General features: G+C 32.2%; 1 protein-coding gene across 4 annotated transcripts in view; it reads right to left on the minus strand.

The window, feature by feature from the left end:
- The window catches only part of LOC108749707, a 98,734-nt gene that overhangs the window by 49,952 nt on the left and 23,691 nt on the right, over positions 1 to 25,091 (minus strand). For 2 of the 4 annotated variants that reach the window (XM_018488607.1, XM_018488608.1), the window contains exons 2-3: positions 8,778 to 8,825; positions 1,545 to 1,749 (exon numbers count right to left, since the gene is read on the minus strand). In XM_018488607.1, the coding sequence (XP_018344109.1) occupies positions 1,545 to 1,737 (193 nt within the window). In that variant the 5' untranslated portion in view covers positions 1,738 to 1,749; positions 8,778 to 8,825. Of the gene's footprint in view, positions 1 to 1,544; positions 1,927 to 8,777; positions 8,826 to 25,091 lie in introns of all 4 variants that reach the window. The other 2 variants (XM_018488605.1, XM_018488604.1) reach the window with 1 other exon arrangement.

Here is a 25,091-nt window from a genome sequence, read left to right on the forward strand (position 1 = left end):
AAAAAAAGCTCAGAACTTTTTTGTACACCTAATATATAAGTCAAACATATTATATTTAACTTAAGTACATACAGTCTCCAACAAAAGAAATAAAAACGAAATAAATTAATTTAGCTAAATAAACAATTTTTTTTCATTGTAAAGACAAATCACATTCTAAACTTTAAATTAAAATCTAAACTTTGAATAATACAAAGTTAAATTAAAAAAATCAAATCAATTCTGCCTCAATTATAAAAACACATTAAAATAAAATGACAGAATTATAATCATAAAAAATGTGAATAATATAAAAACGTTGAATTAAAGGAACAATTTCATTGCTGAATTGCCACGGCGCTTCGTGTATTTTTATAGGAAATTGCTGCGTTCCACGCAAACGTGGCATTCGACGAAATCCGTATGTTTCATCATATGCCTCGTTTACCCACGGCTTACCGTAATACACGCCTCGGAATCGGAAATTCGCGTGCCTTCATATCGAAAGAACCCGCGACGTCGAGAATCCGATTCTCGGAGAAGAAAATGCAGTTTTTCCGACGGCGCATTTAAATCATCGCCGGCAGCGTCGTATTTCTACCATCTTTTAGAATTTGACAGGAAATAGAGTTTCTAGGGAAATCTATTCGACTTGAATAATGTAACGAATGATCAGAAAATACGCCCGGCAATCATCGAATCTTGCACTATATTAATCTATTCTATATTATTTAATATTCGAATATTCAATTAGTATTGTACATAATAAAATATGATCTAGTTAAATCAACAAAAAGGTAACATTGCTTAATTTAGTTATTATAACCATTCTGTTTGGCCTCATCAAAATGCCATTCTAATTGAATCTTTTATTAGTCTGATCAAAACATTTTTCTCGGTATATACAATGTATATCTCTTTCAATGAATAATATTAGCATTGATAATGATGCACGTGTTATGAATATAATAATGCAAGCGAATGTTTTTGTAATCTCGTAGAGAGAGAATCAATCAAGTATTATATAATAACACTGATTATTATGGATCCAAAGAGAAGCAAAATCGCACTTAACTAGACGGTAGATCTATCAGATCCACCACAATATAAATTTCTTCGTCAAAAATACCAAACAATTCAATTTTTACATCTGCTAAAATTTAGATTATTAAAATATACTCAACAATCATCCTTTTTTTATACGAGTTATGTTATTCCGCTTCCTTGAAATTAATTAGTGCCTTTTAATTAACATAAATGGGTCAGCCTTAACATCAGTAATTGTGTTACAGATTTTGGAAAATTAAGAATGACTATATAAAGTAAAGTAACTCTATAACCAGTTTCTATAAGCGTTTATATATATTCTATAATATTCACTGTTCATTTACTGTTTCAACTGCTCTATAAATATAAAATTACTAAAGTTGCACGAAGAAACTTTCGTTATATTCTGATAGTTCGTTAATCAAATTGATAACTACTGAAATTGCCTTAGAACTCCTGTGGATCTCGCAAAGTTACAAACTGTCAAAGTATACTAAGAGTACTCAAGTTTCACTGACCTTTAGGCAGAGGGTCGACGCTGTGCTGGGTCATCGGGAATTCGCCGAGGCCAAAAGCGCGATGGTGCTGATGATGATGATGATGCTGATGATGGTTCTGAGGGGGCGGCGAGGCCTCTCTCACGCAACCCATCAGGCTGAGGGCACCGCCAACGCCTCCACCACCGCCTCCGAGGGCGGTGCTCGTCGACATCGTTCTGCTGCTCTGAAACACCCCGAAGAACCAAAGTGCGACGTAGGACTCCCTCACGCGTTGGTACCATGTCGAGAGAAACGAGCCCTCCGACCCTTTCCAGCTCTTCCAGCCGTCCATCTCTCCCGTCTCTCAAATTCTCGGACGTGTCTAACGCGACGAGAAAATACTTTGCTTCTCCACGCCTGCCTGTTGTTTAATAAGCGCGGATGGGAATTAAAAGCGAAGGTGTGGTCTTGGTGCGGCTATGTTGCGCGGACGATTCGGGAAATATTGATTTCTATTAGTTGACCTTACTTTCGTCTCTCTCGAGGCGACCTTGCGCAATTTAATTTGGCACAAAAGTAAATTATGGTCCTTAATTAGGATCATAATTTACTTTTTATTTCTGCAACGATTAAATAAAAAGAAAATAATCGAATGATTCTAACAACGTCAGTAGGAAGAGACTAGGAAACGTTTTTCTTAAAAATTATTTTGGAGGACTAGTTCGAATTGCAAAGCAGACACTGTAAAAAGAAATGTGTTTTATTCTTGTCACCATTTTTTAAATATTTAAAGATGTTTCAGTTTTAAACTTTTTCAATAGACAAAATACTACGTGTTTGGATTAAAACACTATACTATATTTAAATCCAAACAAGTAGTGTTTTGTCTATTAAAAAAATTTAAAACCAAAACATCTTGTAAGTATTTAAAAAATGGAGACAAGAATAAAACATTTTAATATCTTAAAATTAAACATTTCTTTTTTCAATGTAATCATTATATTTTTATATGTAATTTTACGAGCAGGAGTCAGTTATTTAATATTATTTAATTAGATTATGGTTATTCAAATTTCATATAATTTTAATTTTCAATACGTAGTTTGATCTTGTTTTTTATTGAGAAAACTAGTGCAACACTAGTGCAATTAAATGCAAATCAATTCACACATATTTTTAATATTAATATATAATTTAACCCTTTTACAATATTAAAACATCTAATTAGTAAAAGAGCTTTTTTGAGCGAACAACGCTAGATGTTTGTTAACACGCAAAAAATATCTAGCATTGTTAGCTCAAAAAAATCCTTTTACTAATTAGATAGATTAGATAGATTTTACTAACTAGATAGAATAGATTATTTTAATTAATTCTATTGAGCCGTTTTGCATTTTATTTTTAATTATACAATATTAAAGTATCATTTCAAAGACTACAATGTTAATCTTTTTATTTCTTTGTTATCACGATAACTTCATATAATCTTAAAAGGATTAGATTATTTATTAACACTGTAAACATATAAACCAATTTGCATTGATTTGCATCAGTGTTGGACTAGTTTTCCCAATGGAAAACGCTATTAATATGTAAGTATATAAAAAATAATTAATCATTTGTTTAGTATATAAAGAACGCAACGATATAGCATTCTTTATATGCGACACTTGATCGGTCAATTCTTCTATGCACTGTATATAAGTTTTGTCTAGGCTCAAAGCCTTCAAAATTAAAAATATTCATGAAAACGAATATAAATAGTTAAAACAATATCTAGTCGATATTTCAGTCAGAATTTTTTAAACAACAACATTTTTACACCGAGCTAAAATATTGAATACTCCGTTTAATCAAATTGCGATAAACATGTTCTAAATTGAATTGATTAAACAATGGTACTCGATTAATTTAGATATTTTTAAATGTATTTCGTTAATTTTATTTAGGTTTAAAATGATTAGTAGAGCAGGTTTAGAAGATTATAATAAAAGTTCCAAATTATACTGCCTCGTGTTATTTCATTTGATATCTCCACTACTCGCCCACTGATTCGTAGTAATGTTTATTATCGTATAAGATACAGCACCAAGTGATAAATTCACAGAGACTCTCACCGAGAAGACACAATTATGCGCAAGTATTCTTCACAACGCAAGAGAGAGAGAGAGAGAGAGAGAGAGAGAGAGAGAGAGAGAGAGAGAGAGAGAGATTAAGTTTCCCAAGCGTGCCTTTCCCAAAGAGGATCACGTCCCGGACGCGGAACAGGTACGCGGAAAAGATTCCTCACCATGGAATGTCGTCTTTAACGAATCGCAAAGAAGGGAAGGAAGAGCGAGAGAAGAACGCGGAATGCATTAAACGCGCTGCCGCCTTCGCCACTCTCTCGCGCCACTACTCCGCGACCGTACAGGATTGATATCCCGATTCCCCGGGTCCCGCTCTCCGTGCGTCGACGGGCTGCCGCTCTCCACACCTCCAGGCAATGGGGGTCAGGAGGAGATGGGTCTCCATAGCAACTGCATCCGGCAAGGGGATGCGCGGAGCGACGGCGGACGGTGCATCGATTGCACCCTCTCGGCTAGCGCGCACGCGACCCTGACCTTCGCAACAGCTGACGACGAGGATGACGGCGAGCTGGGCTCTTCGCTCCGCATCACCACGTCAGGAGAACGTGGGGAAGCCCGTTGAGAATTAGTGCTGCCGGTTCTTATTAAGCTGCCGTTAGTTACGCGACGCGCGGTATGTTAAAGTGCGATGTCATCAAAAAAATGTCGCGCACGACATTTGTTTAGTGTCAAATTTTACCCTAATTTATTTCTAATCATTTTTATACATCACCACATGCTCCTATATACTTTCTGTATATAGAAAATTTCTGTTAAATTTCACGTCCCAAACAATGGACGCAAATTTTAGTATTGATTTAATACAAGATGAATATGTTAGAAAGTTAAAAAAATATAAACATTATGAAAAATTAATATACAAAAATATAACACTTTGGCATAATTTAGAAACAAATTGTGGAAACATATTTTCTTTAATAAAATAAAATTTATAATCGAACATGTTAAATTAATATGTAGCTTCATCTTTTACTTATTACTGTTAAAACTACATTATTTTTTTGTTGTTTGTTCAATTACTTATAATAAATTACATTATTTTAACTCTAAGAAATGTAAAATATCAATTTAACAAAATATTCAAATAATACAATCATATTATGTTAAATTAATACTTGGATATATACTAAAAATTCAACACAAAAATTTTAACAAGTTAATTTTGACACAAATATACAAACAATTTAACTAAAATAATGAAATTAAGTAATTTAACTCAAGAAATATATTAAATTTGATTCCAATTTAATTTGTTATTTTGCATCAATATAAACGTTGTTTATTTTAAAACTAAGCCATTCAATTAAAGTGAATTAATTTACATTTTTATACACAAGGGAGTTAAGGATAACAATTTATTATTTGACTTAAGGGATTAATTTAACTGTTGTTCCTTTGATATCTAACAGTGAACAGTTGTAAGAAAATTTATTATGCAGTTTTCTTATCGTTTTAAATTTCGAGTAATTCGGAATGGAAAAGCCAAAAGAATTTAAAAATTTCTGCACGGACTCAAAGATACGAAGATTTGATAAGTTTGTTCAGCAATAATTAGTTATTTCCTTTCTACTTTTGATATAATTAATTGATAATTATTTTTTACATTAATTATGGGCTTTACGGATTTGAAGTTAAATTGTACGGATTGCATAAAAGAGGATTAGTTAGTTTCTTTTTAACATACCACTAATTTGTTACATCAATCATAATCAAAAGTATAATTATTTTTTGATTGCCGACTGGAACGATGAAATAAATCATAACCAATAATTATTTTCGCTCCGCTTATTTCCGTTATTAATCATAATTATTAATTATTCAAGATATAAGATCTAAGCATAAATGGTAGATTTTGTTATTTAATAATAATTGATTTAATTTTGCTTTGTCTAATAATGCAAAGATTAAAAATTCTTACTTAAATTTTATATAATTAACAGTGCCGTGTTTTACAAGAAAAGTTAAATCACACTTGATCGGTTTAACGTTAAATGTCGTGTGAAAATTATCGGATTTCGAGTTATCGCGACTTCGGAGAGCTGCGATCCGTGAAAATTGATCGCGTCGTTGCTTGTGAGATAGTTTTATCGATAAGAGCAACCACGGCCTTGACACAATTTCTAGCATACTTTAACTATAGAATTAATGTCGAATTTATGGCGCCGCCATTTGCAATTGTCAATTTTAGGAATACAGTCGGCATAATTTCATAGAGAAACTATTAAAAAGTTTACACAAGTTGGAGCGAATATTTGCGCGCTCTATTCAAAGATTGCTGACTTTGCAACAAGTGGACACACAGACTAATGCTAATATGTGATATCACCTTTCACGTCGAACTTTTTTTCTAATATCAACCCGTTTGATTGGCTTGCCAAGATTTGTCAATCAGTGACATATACGAGAGTAAATCAAATATAAACGGAAATATTTTTTTATTATTTATTGAACGAGAATAAAAATATAAGGAAAATAAATTATTTTTCCACATAATTCCCTGCTACAATAATACATTTTTGCCAGTGGATAGGAAGTTTGAAGATCTCATTTTCATAAAAAGTAGTAGTAGGTTGTGTCTGCAATTAATTGCGCAAGAATTCCCCTGACATCGTCCTTGAATCCTCCCAATTCTTTTAGCAGCTCAAACAAGTGATAATCGCATTAAGATATTTTTCCATGCGATTATCATTTGTTTGAGCCGCTGAAAGAAGAATGGGAGGACAATCCAATTCATGGACAATGCTGGTGTAGAGAAATTCGTGCGCAATTGGCTGCAATTTACTACTTTTTATGAAAACGGGATCACCAAATTGCCTATTCGCTGACAAAAATGTATTAACGTAGCAGGGAACTATGTAGAAAAATAATTTGTTTTCTGTATATTTTTATTTTCGTTCAATATAAATAATATAAAAAAAATTCCCGTTTATATTTAATATATCCTCGTATATCAAAATTATTACGTAAATTAAAACGTCACTATCAATAATGTTGTAAAAATATTATTACTACTTTTGAATTTCCTTAATTATAAAAAATAGTATATAATTATATAATATTTAGAGTTCTGTATTTATATAAAACGATAATCTTAACCGAGAAAAAATAGATAAGATATATTTTATATGTTTACAGATATAAAATGTTTGATTTTTACGTAGATATAACAGGAGTGCTTAAATAGAATTAGCGCCGAGTTACACTACTCTGTTTCCAGATATAAAGGTTTGATTTTTAGTTATTTTAAGGAATAGTTTCCTTTTACTTTACGTTGCAAAATTCCACACCTTCGCATCAAACGTTGCAACTAAACATTAATCACGAATAACTAACGATTTTTTAATTACTTAAGGACACCATATAGGATGAAAACATTTAAGAATTTTCAATTGTCCGTGCAACATACGGATACGGCTGGAATTGCTGCAAAAGCTGGACGACGCATGCATCTCGGAATGCATGCAGGAACCGTCGAACGACGATGGCGCACAATTTTCCATTCGATACATAGCGTAATTACGCGCTTCCGGTTTCCCGGAACAATTACAGTCGGGCGACCATCCGCGACGACGAGCCATCGATCCATCTCTCTCCTCTCCCTCTCTCTCTCTTTCTCTCTCATCGCGATGACATCTAGAAGCAATGGAATGCGAAATAATATCGCTCTCATGCCATGATACGTTACGCGTGCATTTCGGAGTAGAACAATGCGAACTCTTCTGTAAAAATCTACCGCGTACCTTTGTTCCCGTTAATTGGAAAAACGATGTCAAGCTTTCGCTAAATGCTTAATGTCATAAATCTCGCCCGATGATCGCCCGATAAACCGTCAAGTGATTCAAGTTACATCAGAAAGACGCAATTATTACGGCAATTTAACATACGATTAATAAATTAAATAAAGCCTTTTTAGAGCCAACATAAGTAATTAGTGTGTAAATATATATACTTTATTAAAAATTTAAAACAATATTAACGTTTCCTGAAAAATTTCATAAATGAAAAATATATATGGGACGTTTCGCGTCAAACGGGCCACCTCCCAAAATTCTCCCAAAATTTGACGCAACGGAAAAAAACGTTTAAGGTCTCAATATATTCGCACATTTGTATACTTTCGAATAAAACGTGGTCTTTTGAAAAATTCAATATGGCGGCTCAACTATGGCGTCTGAAATCCGCAAAAGTCACGAATGTTTTTACAACATTCGTTGATTTAAATGCGAAAATTTGACGAATCGGCTTGAAAATAATTACTATAAATGATTACGAATCTAGAGATAGAATTATAAAGTTCAACATGACGGATTTGGAATTAGTACATAAAACTTAAAGTGTCATAAAGTTCATAATTGTTGTTTATGTCGAGTCTAATACTTTACAGCGACCATTGGTTCAATGGCATCAGAGTATCGCATTCCATATATATTTACGCATTAATAGCCTGTGTCAGCTCTGAAAAGCTTTATTTAATTTATTGATTTATCCATTAGAACCTATTCGAATTATTTGTTTTAACGTACGATTACTAAATATGTCTATTGTTTACTTACATCAGAACTAAGAAAATTCTACACTACAAACAGGTGAATTTAAATGAAAGATCGAATATCATACAAGTAACAAAATAATTTTCTAAGTGCTATAAAACTATTAACGTCGAAATAGCGATATAGAACATTTGTAAGAAATATTTTAATAAATTAAGATTATTAAAAAAGCATAATGTGATAATGTTTCTTGAAAAAGTCATGGTAAAAATCGAAAGTTTTTTGGAAGTTAATATAATTAAAGAAAACATTTTCTAATCTATTTCCCTACTTCCTTCAATCCTGCTAAAAACGTTTTTGCTATAGCATATAAAAATATAGCTAAAAACAAATCTGAAAATTTAAATAATTGCATCGGACTATTAAATAATTATACTCAAACTATCAAATTAATTATACTGTAGGACACCACAAGTTGGCTACAATAGAATGTCAAAAATTTTTGCAGCATTGCTCATCACGTTTGAATGCCCTATACATAATTATTTTGATAGTTCAACAAAATTATTTTCAAATCTGTGTCTAGCTAAATTTGTTGATACTTCAGCAAAATTCTTTTCGTGTAGAATTAGGAAAATCGATTCGTATCTTACCTTACAGAAGGCGTGGCATGTCAAGTCTTAGTTCGTAGATCCGAATATCTGTAAGAAAAAGAGATAAATATCCGTTAAAATTGAAAGTACAGCGGGAGTGAGAAATAATAAAGGGATAACTCGGCAGAAACGATGACAGTGTCGGGGTCAAGTCGAGTCAATGAATAATATCCGACTTGTGTACCGATCGTGCTTCACGCGAATTTTACTACCTACTCGTTCCGCGAATCCCCGACTGATTTATGCAACACCGATACCCGCAACAGAGAGCTTTCCTCGGAATTTATGCTCGGCTAAATTTTCAAACGTGTTCAATTCGAAGCCATTCGATTCAATGCTGAGTCGACCGGAGGATTCGATTCGACCGATCAAGGCGCTTCTACCGCTCGCGTACGTGAATTTATGAATAATATAAAATACTAAATATCAGATCTATATGCCGAAAGAGGCGATCTTTCGTGCTAGATCGCGTGCGGTTTAGTAAATTACTATACTTACTGGAAACAAATTTTACTAAATTTTAATAAATCATTTGTTTAAATAGTACCAATTTAATATTTACTAAATACAGAGATATATTTATTTGGTATACATTAACTATTAATTTGATTTAAGTAAGTAGGTATTTATTTACCATAAGTAGATATTTAGCTAGTAATACTATTTAAATAAATATTTATAAAAATTTAGTATATTTTTTAGTGCATAATTGCGTAAACACTTAATTCATATATATGTATATTATGTTTGAGTTATTTTTAATTATTTCCATAAATAGTCGTCATTATATGTATATTCCTACTCTCTAAATCTGAATCACTGGTAATCAGTGAATGAAACGTGAGATCCCTAACCCAGCTGATCTTTATTATGTGATCTAACTAACCTTATTTTAGTGCATAAATTCAATGAATATGGTATTGGAAAATTGAAATTAATATGCAAATATCAGTATTTTAGTTATATAATGCTCAAACATTCTTCCTTTTTTAGTTAAACTTCACTAATTATCAGTGCCAAGTATGCCACTGAGTAATCAGTAATTATCCACTGATTCAGATTTAGAGAGTACTAAATTAACTCAATATATCGTGAATTTATTTAAAAGCAAGGAGTTAAATACAATAATTTAATGTATAAAATGTATTAAATTTGACTTACATTTAACTCAAGTTTATTATTTGCTAAATGTGCATAAATATGGACGTTGTTTACTTTAAAACTAACCAACAGAAATGGATTGCTTTACATTATGGAACACATGAAAATTAAAAATAATAAAATGTTATTTAAGATATCCAAGGTTATCAAGGTATTGAGCTATTATTGCTTCGATATTTAATAGTGTATACGGAACACAGAATTTCTCTAGTAATTAAATTACACGCAATCGCTAATAGCACAAAAAATCGTATCACGTGCCTCTGGTTTTAGAGTTAAGTAACTCTAGAAGAAATATTTTCGACACTTGGGTTTTACTTCTTAATTAATATGCGTGCAGTATAATGAAGCCGCGAGCACGGTTCTGAGTAATAAAATAAAGAATGAAAAGAAATAATGAAAAAGTTCTTATTCAGAAAAATAATTAAAATATATTTTTGAAGATTTGAATTTTTGAACAGAAAGGAAAAAAACGGAAGTTGAAAATGTTCCCTCGAGCTAATTGCAACCGTCGACGGTCACACGCGAAAATGTGCTGTTACGTACTCGAAGATTAACGAGATATTTCGGTAAGAAGAGCGAATGTTATGTGAAATAACAAGATGAAAGAGAATTAACAGCGGCGTGCCACTCCGAGGACGCGAGACGAGAAGAAAGAACGAGCGGATCGCGTTGAATGATGTATGTATTTCGTGACTAGGATCATCGTAGATCTCTCCTCTTGCGGCCTGCCACGCCCGACTCGCGACAGAATTTAAAGCTTCTATTTATAAAGAGTGAACGAACGCGATGGCAGCCCCGACACGACGCATCGGGTCAGCATGCACGCATACTCACGCGCACGCACGCACGCACTCGCGATACACACGCGGCTCTCGAGGTATCCACGCTGTATTAATGTAGTACAGAGTATGGATGCTATTTCATTTGTGCATTTTTCTCATACAACAAATATGTGGAGAACAGAGATCCTCGGATCTCTCTATCCTATAGCCAATCAACAGGCCTGAAAAATTTATTATACGACAAAAACACACAAATAAAATAGCGGCCTACCGCTGAAGGTCCACTTTATTTCGAAGCGATACTCCTTTGAATCTCGAGAAACGGACAAAAAAAGAAATAAAAGGGAAAGTAGCGTAAATCAAAATTTTAGAAAGCCACCGATCTCTTTTGGAAGAAATAAGAAAATTTTAATAAACTGTACATTAAATATGTAAATAAATACGTATTAAATACAATGTTTTTCAATTGCTATTTACTTCATTTTCTTTTTGTAGATCACAAAATGTAAACATTAAAATGTTAGTAGCTTTAATTACTTCTAATGTCATCATTCTTCATAATTTAATAATTTGAAATGTATATTTCAATGATTTTAATAATTTAATATTGAAAAATTCACATAGATTTGGACATGTTACTTTTGTTCTATGCTCAAGTCTAGCAGGAAAAGAATATCCATTGTTTTACGCACAAAAATTTTCTTTCCTAATACATTTTTTCTAATCTCTTCGATGCTATTTTCCCTCGTTACTAGATGACATTAAAAAGCAACTCTCACTTTCTCGTGTAAACTTAGCATGTGCAGTTGTATCATTTTAATTTTATTCCAGATTGTCTTTGACTTTTCCTTTTACTACACGGAAAAAACCACTTTTGCTAGAGTCTAAAAATTTAGCCAGATATAGATCTGAAAATAATGAAATTAATACAATAGGACGTCCAAAAGCATGATGACAATGCTTCAAAATGTTTTGAAACGTTACGTACGTTCTAGCAACTCTGGCTTGAGCATCCAATACATTAAAAAAGAATTTGATAATAGTTACCAAATGTTGAGTGAAACAATTTCAATCAAATGTTACGTTAACATAATAAGAAATAATTTTTTTTTTTCTAAATATTTAGTAATTATTATTAAATGATTGATTATATTATTTTGGCAATGCTTACTAAATATTAAAAAAAATTAAAGTTATTTTTTATTTTATTAATCAAAAATTTCATTGAAATTATTTCACTCAATATTTAATAGCTATTAAGTATTCTTTCTTCAGTGTATAATTATTTTTGTAGTCCAACAAAGTTATTTTCAAATGTGTATCTATCTAAATGTTTAGATACTTTAGCAAAATCATTCCATTCATGTAATTTTTTACACTGACCAATTTTATTTTTAACTTCTTTTAACCAACTTTAATATAATCGACACGATATACATGCTTTACACGTGTTTTATCAATTATCTTTTTATTTTATTATTATTTATATTTATATTATTATTATTTTATTATTATTTATCTCTCACATTCATGGACTTTCGGTTGCTTGTCGTGATGGTTTTTGGAAACGTTTCATCTGAAGAAAAATTCATCATGGTTGCTTCATGGTTTGCCTGAGAGTAACAGATAACCATTAGCACTTTGTTCATGTTTTGATGATTCAAAACAGAACCAAAACGTTCATTGTTTTACGAGGACAATTAAAAGCACTTCATTTTTCATTAATTTACCACTAACTGCGTTTGACTAACCCTATTTCTATCTTTAATTGCTATTTATATAGAGAGTTCTTATATTTAAATTTACACTTCGTTCAAAGTAAAAATTGCTAGCGAACCAATTATTAACTTCACGGGAAACGGAATTATTCTCCCGGTGCTTTGTTATAGCAGTTGCTACCGCCTCGTGTGGAAATTTCCTTTCAAAAGCGGAGTCCTAGAAAGAGAGAACGAGAGGAGGGCTTGTTATGAAGGAGCCCGGAAGTAGTGCACCAGACTAGCGTCATCTTTCGTTTCGGCGACGTGCGCGCATCCTTCATCCCTACCCCTCTCTTGCTTCTTTTTTTTCGGAAATTTTTTCCGCGTCTTATTTCCAGCGGCGTCCGCTTCGGGACTATTCGCTCTGCTGTGTGTACATTCATCCTATAGGGGATGAAAGAGTGGCGAAAAATAGTAATCCGGCTTCTCCCTCCTCCGTGCGCTTCAAAAGATTCTTTTGATCAGAGCGCAGTCGAGCGGCCGATTTTCCGACATTTCTTTACATTATACGTCTCCTCCTCCATGCCTCCTCTCTTTCTTCTCCGCCGTTCTTTCTATGGTTATAATAAGGATCACAACTATAATTTTCATGAATAGTAGACACATTCATCCCAATCGCATGACGTAAAGCCTGTTATTGAGTTTTCGTACACTCTCATTTATTTTTCACAGAAAAAGTTCTCTGTCTTTTTGATGGAAAACCGAAGAAAAATGTGACAATGTGTGTTGGTGTTTATTTTAACAATCTACCGTTTGTACATGATATTTTCTTTATCATTCACTTCTTGTTATTATACATAACGCCCACTCGAGAAAGTTATCACATGGGTAGCGAGATAAGTCGCGGTGTAATGACCTAAAAATGAGTGAAAGAAAAAACAGATGATGTGAATCGGCGCGTTTTGAACGTATTTTGGCTCGAAGTTAATTCACGTACATACACACACATCAGGATTTTAATAACGATACATCGAGATCCTCAGAGTGCATAATGGCGATTTTTCATAAGCTCATCAGTTGAAGACACAATTACTTCGTCGTAAGATACACTTATATGGGATAACATACAATTGTTGGAAACACAATTTCATTTAATTTTTGGAAATATATAAATAAATGTAATCTCACAAAATTTTACCACTTCTCTCTAGCACAGCTTTTTTAATAAAAAAAATATATGTATGTCTGCAAAATATAAATATTAATCTTACGATTTAAAACCTTTTAAAAGTTTTAAACTCTTGCCACTTATATATTAGGTGTAGTAAAAAGTCATCGCGTATTTTTAAAAGACATCTATCAGTAAAAACCGCAATTACTTTCTTATCAACAATATAAATATATCTTGATAGAGTAAAGTTTCAGCTTTAAAAATCTCTTTTTTAAATTATACGATACGACAATTTTTAATGGAGTTATGAGCAATTAAAGTCAAAATAATTCTTTTATTTAATCCGCGATAACTCAGTAATCAAAAGTCATAGGAATATTTAAAAAAAATGATTTTGTAGGGAAAGTATCAAGCTTTCACGATAGGTAATCGAAAATTTTCTCAAATTCGTTTTGGACACGTTACAAATCCACAAAGTGAGAAGAAAATTTTTCGTCTTTTTCAGCTCGTAGTTTTTGGTATGTAAAAATTATCAAACTCATATAAACTTAAAAAATGTGATAAGCTTTTAAAAGTAGAGATTTCAAGCTTTAAAACCCTTTTTTTAAATTTGAATTTCATTCATTATTGACGAAGATATTGTATGTACAACTTTGAGCTAAAAAATACGCGATGACTTTTTACTACACCTAACATATTACATATATATATTCTTTTTTAAAATTTTAGTCAATTACGTTTTCTTTTTTCTACAAAAAAAGCAAACAAAAATTGAAGGACTCGCTGCAACAGTGGGCTAACCCACATTTTGTAAAAACGAACTAAATGAACTCTAAAGTTAAAGTGATAGGAAAAATGCCAATATCACATGTTCGGCTACGTTGTGAATTAGCCCCACAACGTAACCGAACATGTGATATTGGCATTTTTCCCATCATCTTAACTTTAGAATTCATTTAGTCCATTTTTACAAAATATGTATTAGCCCACTGTTGCAGCAAACACTTCAATTGTATCGCACGATTAATGAAGAAAGATACAGCAAAAAATACATAAACAGAGTAGTAAGGAGCAGTTATTTTTATTTCCTCTCTTTTCATAAAAAAAAAAAAAATAAAATAAATTAGAAGCCTCCGTATCCATATTATTAGGATGTCTACAATTACATTTAAAAAAAATTGAAATTCTCTTTTGTTCTAATTTCGTATAAGTCAGCATATATCTCCTCGCGACGTCAATCAGAATGTTTAAACTCAAAGATGACTACCGTGCATATCGGATTACACGTGAAAAAAAAAACAGTTTACGTCCCTGGTGAACGACACTATGTGAAGGTGAGACGCACGTTGCATGACTCATGTCTGTTGTCCATCCTCGTCCATTCCCTGTCGCCTTGACAGACCTTTCTCCGTTTGAATTAGCAATTCGCACCTCGGCACGCGTGCTGGGATTTCACGTTCGGATGAAACGGGTGCGCACGTGCGTGTGTACACGATGTACGCATACACACAGAAACACACGCAACACAATGAGATTTTAGGGCGTAAAACTTAAGCTTTAAGCCTTAAACCGTAAGAAATTAGCCAATCGTAGTTGATTATCAGGGTTGTCATAAATTCCTCGCCCTACAATTCCTAACATAACTTTTCTCTGATTTCCAGACAAAATTTCATTTAATTTTTCCTGACTTTTAATATTTTAAAATTTTGTATATTTTCGTTCTGTAATTTGGAAATCGTTAAATATTTTGTTGATAGCTCAATTTGACGTAGGAATGTAAATTATTATTAATGTTACACACTGCTTGTATTTTTAATTAAGTTGGTAGTATTCCAAAACTGTATAGCTGCGATGTATGTATATTAAATTTCTTTAAAGCAAAGAATTTTAATTTTCTAGACAATTTTGCAAAAGCCCCTGACATTTCTCGAATTTCTCTAATTGTTTTCAATTTTCCTGACAATTCCCCTTATTTCCTTGATTTTTAGTTGTGGCAATCTTGATTACTCTCCTCACATTTGATTATAATGATGAAATTTTTTATGATTTCAGGCTTAAAGCTTAATGCGCTTTTTACAATGAGTCATACCTGAACTTGAAGTTTTAAAACTATAAGAACTTGATCAATCATAATCGATGATTCTTTTCACATTCGACTGTGATTGTTAATGTCTTATGATTTAAGACTTAAAACTTAGGTTATAGTCCAGATCTACAATAGGTGTTTTACCATAAGAAATTAACCATAATTACATTCGAATACGAGGAGAATAATCAATTGTGATTCGTCCATTTCTTATGGCTTAAGGCTTAAAAATCTATTGTAGATCTCCGGGCTAATAGCTTATTGTAGAAAAATAAACTCACAAATTTTAAGCTTTGAAATATCGTTGTAGATGTCGGAGTCTGCAATAGGTGTTTTTAAGTCTTAAGCCACAAAAAAATAGAAATGAATCATAGTCAATTATTTTCCTCGTATTCGGCTGTAATTGGTTAATTTCTTACGGCTTAAGGCTTAAAAACACCGATTGTATGCGGCTCCCAGCTTCGTTGAAACGCAGCAATGCATTCGAGGAATTTCTGGTCGGTTCACGCACATCAGTGACTCATTTGGCGATCTCGCATTATGTGCACCAGCGGTTGTACAAAGCGTTTATTTCTACGCGTGTCGTCTCTCTTCGGGACAAACGCGGTCTTTTATGTCGATACCTCACAACTGGAACAGTCATTCGTTATATTAAACGTGTCCTTCGACTCAGCTTAAGAGATAGAAGCCACTTTTCAGCTGGCAAAGTGACACCGGTTGCGTCGTATCGACGTATAAAAAAATTGGCTTTTCATCAGACTGTCGGACAATCCGACCTGCCTTTCTGCTACACGAAAACTGATTTTGTCACAGATAGTTGAGCGCGGGCCTCCATTTAATCGGACGAACCCATCGCGATTTATCACAGCCCACTCGTTTTGCGTCAATCAACGAAAATTAGATTTGCGTCATGGACTAGCAGGCTTGCTCGTTTATTTCAGGGTCATCATTCTTGATAGACGATGGTGAAAAAAAAAGAGACTGTAATAAGGAATGCGATCATAGGAACGTGATTCATCAAACTATAACAGAATTAATCGCGCGATATCTCCGAAAGCGAAACTTCATCCTCATTAAGGAATATAAAACTCAACCGAATATCATTTTATCGCGTTAAAGTAATATTATTTCAGTCATTAATAAAATAAAAAAAAGCGACGTAATAAAATATGTTGCAAGTAAATAAATTAATTGTAAATTTACAATTAATAAGAACGTTTATAATTATATATTCAGTTTAATAATAAAATTAGATTAAATTAAAAATAAAAATGTAGAGCAATCATACTTGCCTCAAAATGTTCTGTTCTACAAAAGTTTGATGTCGAATTACCGAGAATTGAGATAATCAAAAGCTAAACTTTATTTAACAAAAATATAACTCAACCGAATCTAATCTTATCGCGTTAAGTTAATATTGTTTCAGCCACCAATACACGTATATAAGACCAAAAAAACGTAATAAAACATTAAATAAATTTTTATTGTAAATCTACAATTAATAAGTATATTCATGATAATACACACATAGTTGAATAATAAAACAGAATGAAATTAAAAATAATGCAGAGCCAAGAGAAAATAAACCTGCATCGGCATGTTCTGTTCTACAAAAGCTTGATATCGAATTACTGAGAATCGAGTAACCGGTCCTCGGACTATGACCAAACCCTCGGTGGTCGTCGGTTGAACCGTTACGTTACGTGGGTATGATCATCCGGAAAACCGGTAGAACGGTTAATCGATGAGCGCATCCGCCGGTCGTATAAGGGATCGTCTCGTTTCGAGAACTAAACTTATTTCGAAATAAAACTCCCGTAATCCGTACGAGAGCAACGTAAGAAAGTCAGCGCGTTATCTATTTTTCCTCCCACTCTCCTTCGTTTCTTCCTTCTATCGTAGCACGGAAGCGATATAGAAATTAATACCGCGTCTTCATCAGCCGCGCTTCCTCTTTCATTATCACGGAGATCCCGCCAGAGCGTCGGATGCGAAATTGAATTGATCCCGCTGCTCGCGTGCCCATATTACGCCCTCAATGCATCTCGCGGATGCAATCGCGGAGATAGCGAAGATTAGACGTGCACTTTAACTTGGAAGTACTCTCGGCTAGTCATTGAATTTAATTTTAGCGATGTGCAATTGGTTATCGAGAAAAATATCAATATTTCACGTGACATACAAAAATTATTATTATTATGCATGCACGGAAGGAACGGTTTTACTAGAAGTATCTAAAAATTTAGGTACACTGAGAAAAAATTGTTCATTTGACTAAATTAATTTTTGTTTATTTGATTAAATTAGCTTCGTTGTTTTTATCTCTTTCATTAGAGAATGTATATTTAAGTCAAATGTAATACTTAAATGAATACATTCTCTATCGAAAGCAATAAAGATGAACTAAATTAATTTATATAGTCAAATGAAACAATTTTTTTCTCAGTGCAGACATAAATTTGAGAAGAATTTTTTACTTTTGACTTTGGAAAGATATAGTCGTGTATATTAAATTGTAATTGTTTTATCAACGTAAGTTTTCTCAACAAGTGAGATTCACTCCAAAAAAGAAGTGAGATTTCTTTCCTTCGAAATGTGAATTTCACTCTAAAAAAAGAGTGAAAATCTCCTACTCTGATTCAAGAGTGTAAATTTTTCATCCTTTTCAATAGTGGCAGCATTTTAACTCGTTTAAAATGAAATTTCACTCCAAGAAATTTAAAGAGTATCTTTTTAAAAAATGTTCGTTAATGCTTCTTTAAATTTACAGATTAATGGCAACGCAAAGATGCGGTTGCTGCAGTTGCGACGAGTTTCTCTGGTTATCATGATATAAATTCGTCCGAGATTCGTTAAAGAGGAAATGCATGGCGAGACTCGACGATCGACGTTACTTCCGTCGTCGACGACAGGGCGCTCGAATTCGAATTAATCGCCACAAATGGCCACGTATTGCTCGGCTAATTGGCACGTTAATTGCTTTCGACGAGCCACCAATTCCATCGGTGGAACGTCAAGGGTTGCTTACGGCGTCGAAAGCCTCTCCATATCCCTTCAATTCTAAAGCCTCCATAGCTAGAAATTAATCCAACATTTCTGATGGAGACGGAATTAACAAATTATATTTGAATAATTTATTTGAGCAATTGGTCACATGACTAATGCGATTGGTCAATTATTTCTTCATCCCGGATCGATGTCAATAGCATCGTGGACATAAAGCTTAATACAGGCTAGTAATTAATGAGACTTCCGAATTTGTTTATCAAGTTTGAAAAATGCGAAACTGCGAAGTGATAAGATTTAAACAATTAATTTTTCACAAAATTGAAGGACTCTTATTATACAAAATAAATAACAATAAATAAAGGGCAAAGTAAGAGTCAGCACATTTCGTTTTAAAAAATAGTCATCTAATTAAAAGAAAATACAAATAAAGAAAAACAAATTCGAAGAAAGTATATAATAAAATTGTGCTTACGATGTACTTGCGAATTTTTGTATTGCGGTTACTCTTTTTTTTTTCGATATATTTGTCTGAAGAGAGCTCAATCTTGTAGCCGGAACTTGTAATGGACTTTTATTATTTTTTATGTATCTTTTATTTTTATTATATACTTCCTTCGAATTTGTTTTTCTTTATTTGTATTTTTTTTTAATTAGATGACTATTTTTTAAAACGAAATGTGCTGACTCTTACTTTGCCCTTTATTTATTATTATTTAAACAATTAAATTATGAAAAATCTGCTTTTGATTAATTATTAATCTTTCATATTCAATATGAAAAAAAGCTTGCAAGTGACAATAACTTATTTATAATCAAATTATATATTTAAATTTAAATTTGTTTTATTCATTCGATTAATTCAATATGTACAAATAAATCAATGATTAAAGGGAAACTTTAAATGTAAAAACGTAACATATATAGTTTTCTCATTTATAAAGATCCTTTACTCGTCTCGAGAATGATTAATAGAAAGGTTTAATGAGACAATGTTATCGTTTTACATCAGGATACTCCTTAATCAGTTCTATGCGAAGCACAGTTGCGTCACGGACATGAAATCATTTGGCACAGAGCGACGCATTCGTATAATTGACGTTCAATGTGATTGCCTGCGGAAATGTTCCGGCAGCACGAAAGATCGCATGTAAGAACCTTTGATCGCATGTGACCAGTTCGATGTATTCAGTAATTAGTACTCCGCTATTTCACAAGTAATCTCGAGCAGTAAGTAACAACAATTTCCAGACATTATTCTTATACGTATTTATAATCATGTACTAACCTTAAATCTATGAAGCAATCACGAAATATATAGAATACTTATAAAATTAATAGTATTTATTTTTTAAATAAATTAAGCCAAATCTCTCTTGTTAACCTTTAAAAATATAAAAAGGTGGAATACAAAAAGATGCAGGTTAGCAGGTGGTATGCTCAAAACACTCCAAAAAATATTAATTTATATTTTTATGTTAAATTATATTTTTTGTTAGTCTATTATGTTAGTTAAATTAATTAAATTTACATGAATTGTAATGCTATGAAATAGGAAAATAAAAATAATAAACTTTAAGATTCCTAGACATCTGAGCGATATTTTTTGTTTTCCTTTTTCAAAACAATTTTAAAGAAAACTATCTACACCGAAGTTTTGTAACTCTTAATAATAGTGTCGATATCATTATAAGTACTATGATTGTGCAGATATTATATATTGTAAAAAAGCTGCACAACAATACTAAAAAGCAATATTATAATGATACCAACACTGTCGTTAAAAGTTACAAAATTCCAGTATTGGTATGCTATGGTCACCTCACCTATGCAAAGGTTAAATAACATCTTGTATCAAATATGTTATGTGAAACTCTATAATTTGCTTCATAGAAATATTTAGCCCATCAAGATTACATGTATATAATCGTGCACCAATATGCAATTAAATGATTCGATTCATCGTCGACCTCTTAAACGCGTATTGACAATTTGCTATTATCTTTATTTTTCATTTGCATGATCTCAAGTTAGTCTTAAGATATCAAGCATCGAAAAAACTCGAATACTATCCGAACACTCAGGAAGAAATTGCGCAGATAAATCAGAAATTCGTTACTCTCCGATTTAGAATTCATCGGAGAATTGATGTTCGCGCCAGTCAATCAAAAAAATCTCTTTCCTTTTACGCGTGATGTTCTCTCGGTAACGTAAAAATTTGAGAACTACAATAACGCAGTTAACTTATTATGCGAAAAAATATATACAATTGTTAAATTTATAATGTCAAATTATTTATCCAATTTGAATTTTTTTTTAATTATTTCTGTAGGTCGCCACTGTTCCTATTGAATATATCATTAATTTAACTAAAGCAATAGAGAGTTAAACAATTAATCAAACGATTATTCAAGATATGTATTAAATTTCACTCAAATTAGTTCATTATTTACTTAGTGCGTACATTAATAGGGACGTTGTTTATTTCGAAATTAACTACAGAAATGAATTAATTTACATTTCTACACACACAGAAATTAAAAATAATAAAGTGTTATATTTAACTCGAGGGATTGGATTATTTGATATTTAACAGTGTACGTTTGCAATTAAAAATTTTAATTAAAAATCAAGTCTAATTAACTAACAATATTTTGCAAATTATTAACAGGGAAGTTAAATTAATCCATTCAAAAGAAATATATTAAGATTTAGGAAAGATTTAGATTAACTTCACTTCAATTATCATCAAAGGTATAGAAACCACAGAAATAACAGATTGAATAATGAAAATACGGTATCGGCTAATTGCCTCTCTCTTTCTCGTATTTCCTTCGCTTCAAATTAGTGTTGTTACGTCGAAATCTAAGCAGCGGTATCGACTGTTCGGGATCGCAATCGAGGCAGTTCCGTGCCGCACGCGAGTATGCAAGAGCGATGCAAGAGCAAGCGGGCAATCCAATTGCAGGGGATCGTCTTCTTCGCGTTTGATTGTGTGCATCGAGCCAATATGTACCATTAGTAAACTGTCTGGGGGATCGGTAAGGTGAGGGAGACGCGGTGAAGAAAGAGAGAAGGTGCGGCGCAAAACAGGCAGGAATAGGAAAAGGTCTGACGCGCGGGCGGGAGAGAGAGAGAGAGAGAGAGAGAGAGAGAGAGAGAGAGACGGACACGGAACAGCTTCTCTCGAGGCGTATGAGAGTTGATCTCAGGGCGGATTCCCACCGGAGAATCGGTCACGACTTGGAGTCGCCGCCGCTGTAAACGCCGTCTGCGAGAGTACTCCCGACGATTGGATAATGCGCGCGAGTTTCGCTATCGTCCTCCTTCTCTTTCTGCTCCTCCACCTCCTCCCGATGTATTCGAGAGAGAACTGCGATCATTACGGATCGCTATGTAAAACGGTAACCTATGACTCCGGCGAAGAACACCTTTCTACCGTTTGTATGCCAAGTACGGAGTAATTGGTATACTAGGATGGGCATCATGGTTTAGAAACATGCGTGGTGGGAGACGTTTATTGAATAATATCATCGTGTGAGATGTGGTAAATTACATCTGGACCGTATGATTGCGATTTATCACTTATGCTCGTGAAGGATGAATAAAATTCGCTTAGGAGCAACGACGCGACGCGGGCGATTTGTTGAAAGACTTAATATAACAATTGAAGACATCACGACTTAAGAAATCATTATTCAATAATAAGTAATAGCTCGTAATAATAAACCGTGTTAATGCTTTATTTTTTTTTTCTTTGACACATTCCACATGCACTAACTTATGACAAAACATTTCGACTTAAGATTTAACGAAGTGCACATAATAAGGAAAAGAATATGAATTATGTCTACTGAGAAAAAATTTATTAAATCTTAATAAATATTTCTTTGAATAGTAGTAAACATTTACTTACAAAAAATAAATATTTACATTCAATAAAAAAATAGTAATTAAATCAAATTAATGATTTTTGTATCAAATAAATAATATATGTTTATATTTAATAAATATTTACTTAGAACTATATATATATATTTATTAAAATTTTTTTTTCAATGAATGGTTAATCTTTCATTATTTATATGGGGTATTCAGATCTTTTAATTCGCTAAATATATATGACACTATTTATATTATATAATACATATACATATTTAGCGCATTTTATTGTTATTATATTTTTTATACTGTTTTATAATTAAAAAACATTTTGTTTACATTTATTTAAAAGATACATAGATTATTATCAATTTTTATTTAATTAAAAATCAAAAAGAAAATTAAAATATAATGTTGCAGTGTTAAGTTAAAAAAAAAAGATATAATCCAATCCCTTAAGTTAAATCACTTTTTGTTATTTTTAACTTCCGTATGTGTCAAAATGTAAAAAAATCAGTCTATTTCTGTGGTTAATTTCAAAGTAGATAACATTTATATTAATGTATGTATTTAGTAAATAATAAAATGAATTTCAGTCAAATTTAATAGTTTATAATTTTTTGAGTTAATTGTTTAACTTTATTATTTCAATTAACAACATTAAGTAAAAAGCACTAGATTAATACAATTTATTTAAAATAATGTCAAATTGAATGTAATTTGACGTTATGAACTTAACAATGCGAGATATCAAAAACGCGAGTAGGATTAAACTAATTCGAAATAATATCATTAAAATAAATTCTATGTATAAATCCTTCTATCCAATTATCGTCAGAAATCTATTACTAGAGAGTAGATTAGAGTAGATTCTATTAAAGATACTCGAGTATAATATTTAAGCGCGTCGTGAATCGACGATCCTCGTTTAAGTCGTCGTCGAGGTGTCGGGGCTCGCAAGAATATGCACGAGCGTAAACATAAGGAAGTCATTAATCGTACTGGTACTCACGGTGGCTATCTTCGGCCCGGTACAAAAGGACGGTACCGAGCTAAGCCGCATCCGCGGCTGCACGCACAAATGCGTTGCGGCTTCCGTACGATTTATATCAAAACGTATTTATTCCAAGGGATGACATTCTGTACAATCTCATTTTGGAACGAAACGAAGGAAAGATAAGATCATATTAATCTATGACGCACGATCACGCACTAATAGGATATTAATAATGTCACGTCATGAAGATATAAAAAAATATACAGGTATTAATTTACACGAACATGTTTCATTTAATTTGTTAAAAAATTTATTATGATATTTATTATTAATTTATCACTAAATCGTTATTAACAAATAAACTATTATTTTTTTTTATTAACGGGAGAATTTACCATTTCCATTATTCCTACTGAATCATAGAAGGAACATCAGTTCTATAAATTTTAATTTTTACCTCGAAAAACAAGTTCGTAATATCTGATTACATTTTCCTTTTAACTAAAAGATAGAATTTATTATTAATTTATCAGTAACCTATTATTATTTCTTCAAGCTCGGGTGGAATATTCAAGACACCTTGGTTTTATAAATTCGCTAAATGTATGAGAGAGAGAGAGAGAGAGAGAGAGAGAGAGAGAGAGAGAGAGAGAGAGAAACAGACAGAGAATGTTCTTATTATATTCAATGTAAATTGTTTGATAATTAAAAATTTTATCTTTATTTGAAGGATGTATAAACGTTATTAATATTTATTTAATTGTAAATCATCAAAGACAACAATGAAAATTGAAATATAATGTTGGGGTGTAAAAAAACATCCCACGCAAATAATTATTTTTGAAAAAGCATGCAAATAATGTAGAGTTAATTAATGAACTACGATCTTTTATTATAACATTTTGTTCTTCCATTATTTTTGCTAATTGATAATTCTCTATTTTATAAATTTCAATTTTTAATTGAACTCGAAAAACGAGTTTGATTAATATCTAATTACATTTTTCTTCCAACGCGTAAAAGATAAGGTCGACATTCTTATTCAGAACGGATGATCTCGACGAATCAGACGAATTCCCGGAGCGAATTAAATCACGATAAATAACGATCGTCTCGGACGTAGGATTTTTTATATTTATCTTCATCAATCATCAACTGTACGTTATCAAAGACAGCAATAAAGATTGACATACAATGTTGGGATTGTCAGAAATATCTCAAGTAATTATGTTAAACAAAATTACGCACGTAATATAAAGTTAATTAATAAATTACGATTTTTATCGTTTCGCCCATTTCTGCTAAATCAACTAAGGGGAGTCTATTTTATAATTTCGATTTTTAATCAAACTCGAAAAACGAGTTTGACTGATATCTAATTACATTTTCTTTTTAACGCGCAAAAGATAAGATCGACATTCTTATGCGGAACGGAAGGATCTCCGCGAGTTAGCATCCGCGGAGTTGCAAATGACGATTATCGCGTCGGATGTAGAAATGAACGCCAACGCTCGAAAGGTAGACACGCT

This window comes from Trachymyrmex septentrionalis, unplaced genomic scaffold (genome assembly GCF_001594115.1).
Source record: "Trachymyrmex septentrionalis isolate Tsep2-gDNA-1 unplaced genomic scaffold, Tsep1.0 scaffold31, whole genome shotgun sequence".
NCBI lineage: Eukaryota > Metazoa > Arthropoda > Insecta > Hymenoptera > Formicidae > Trachymyrmex > Trachymyrmex septentrionalis.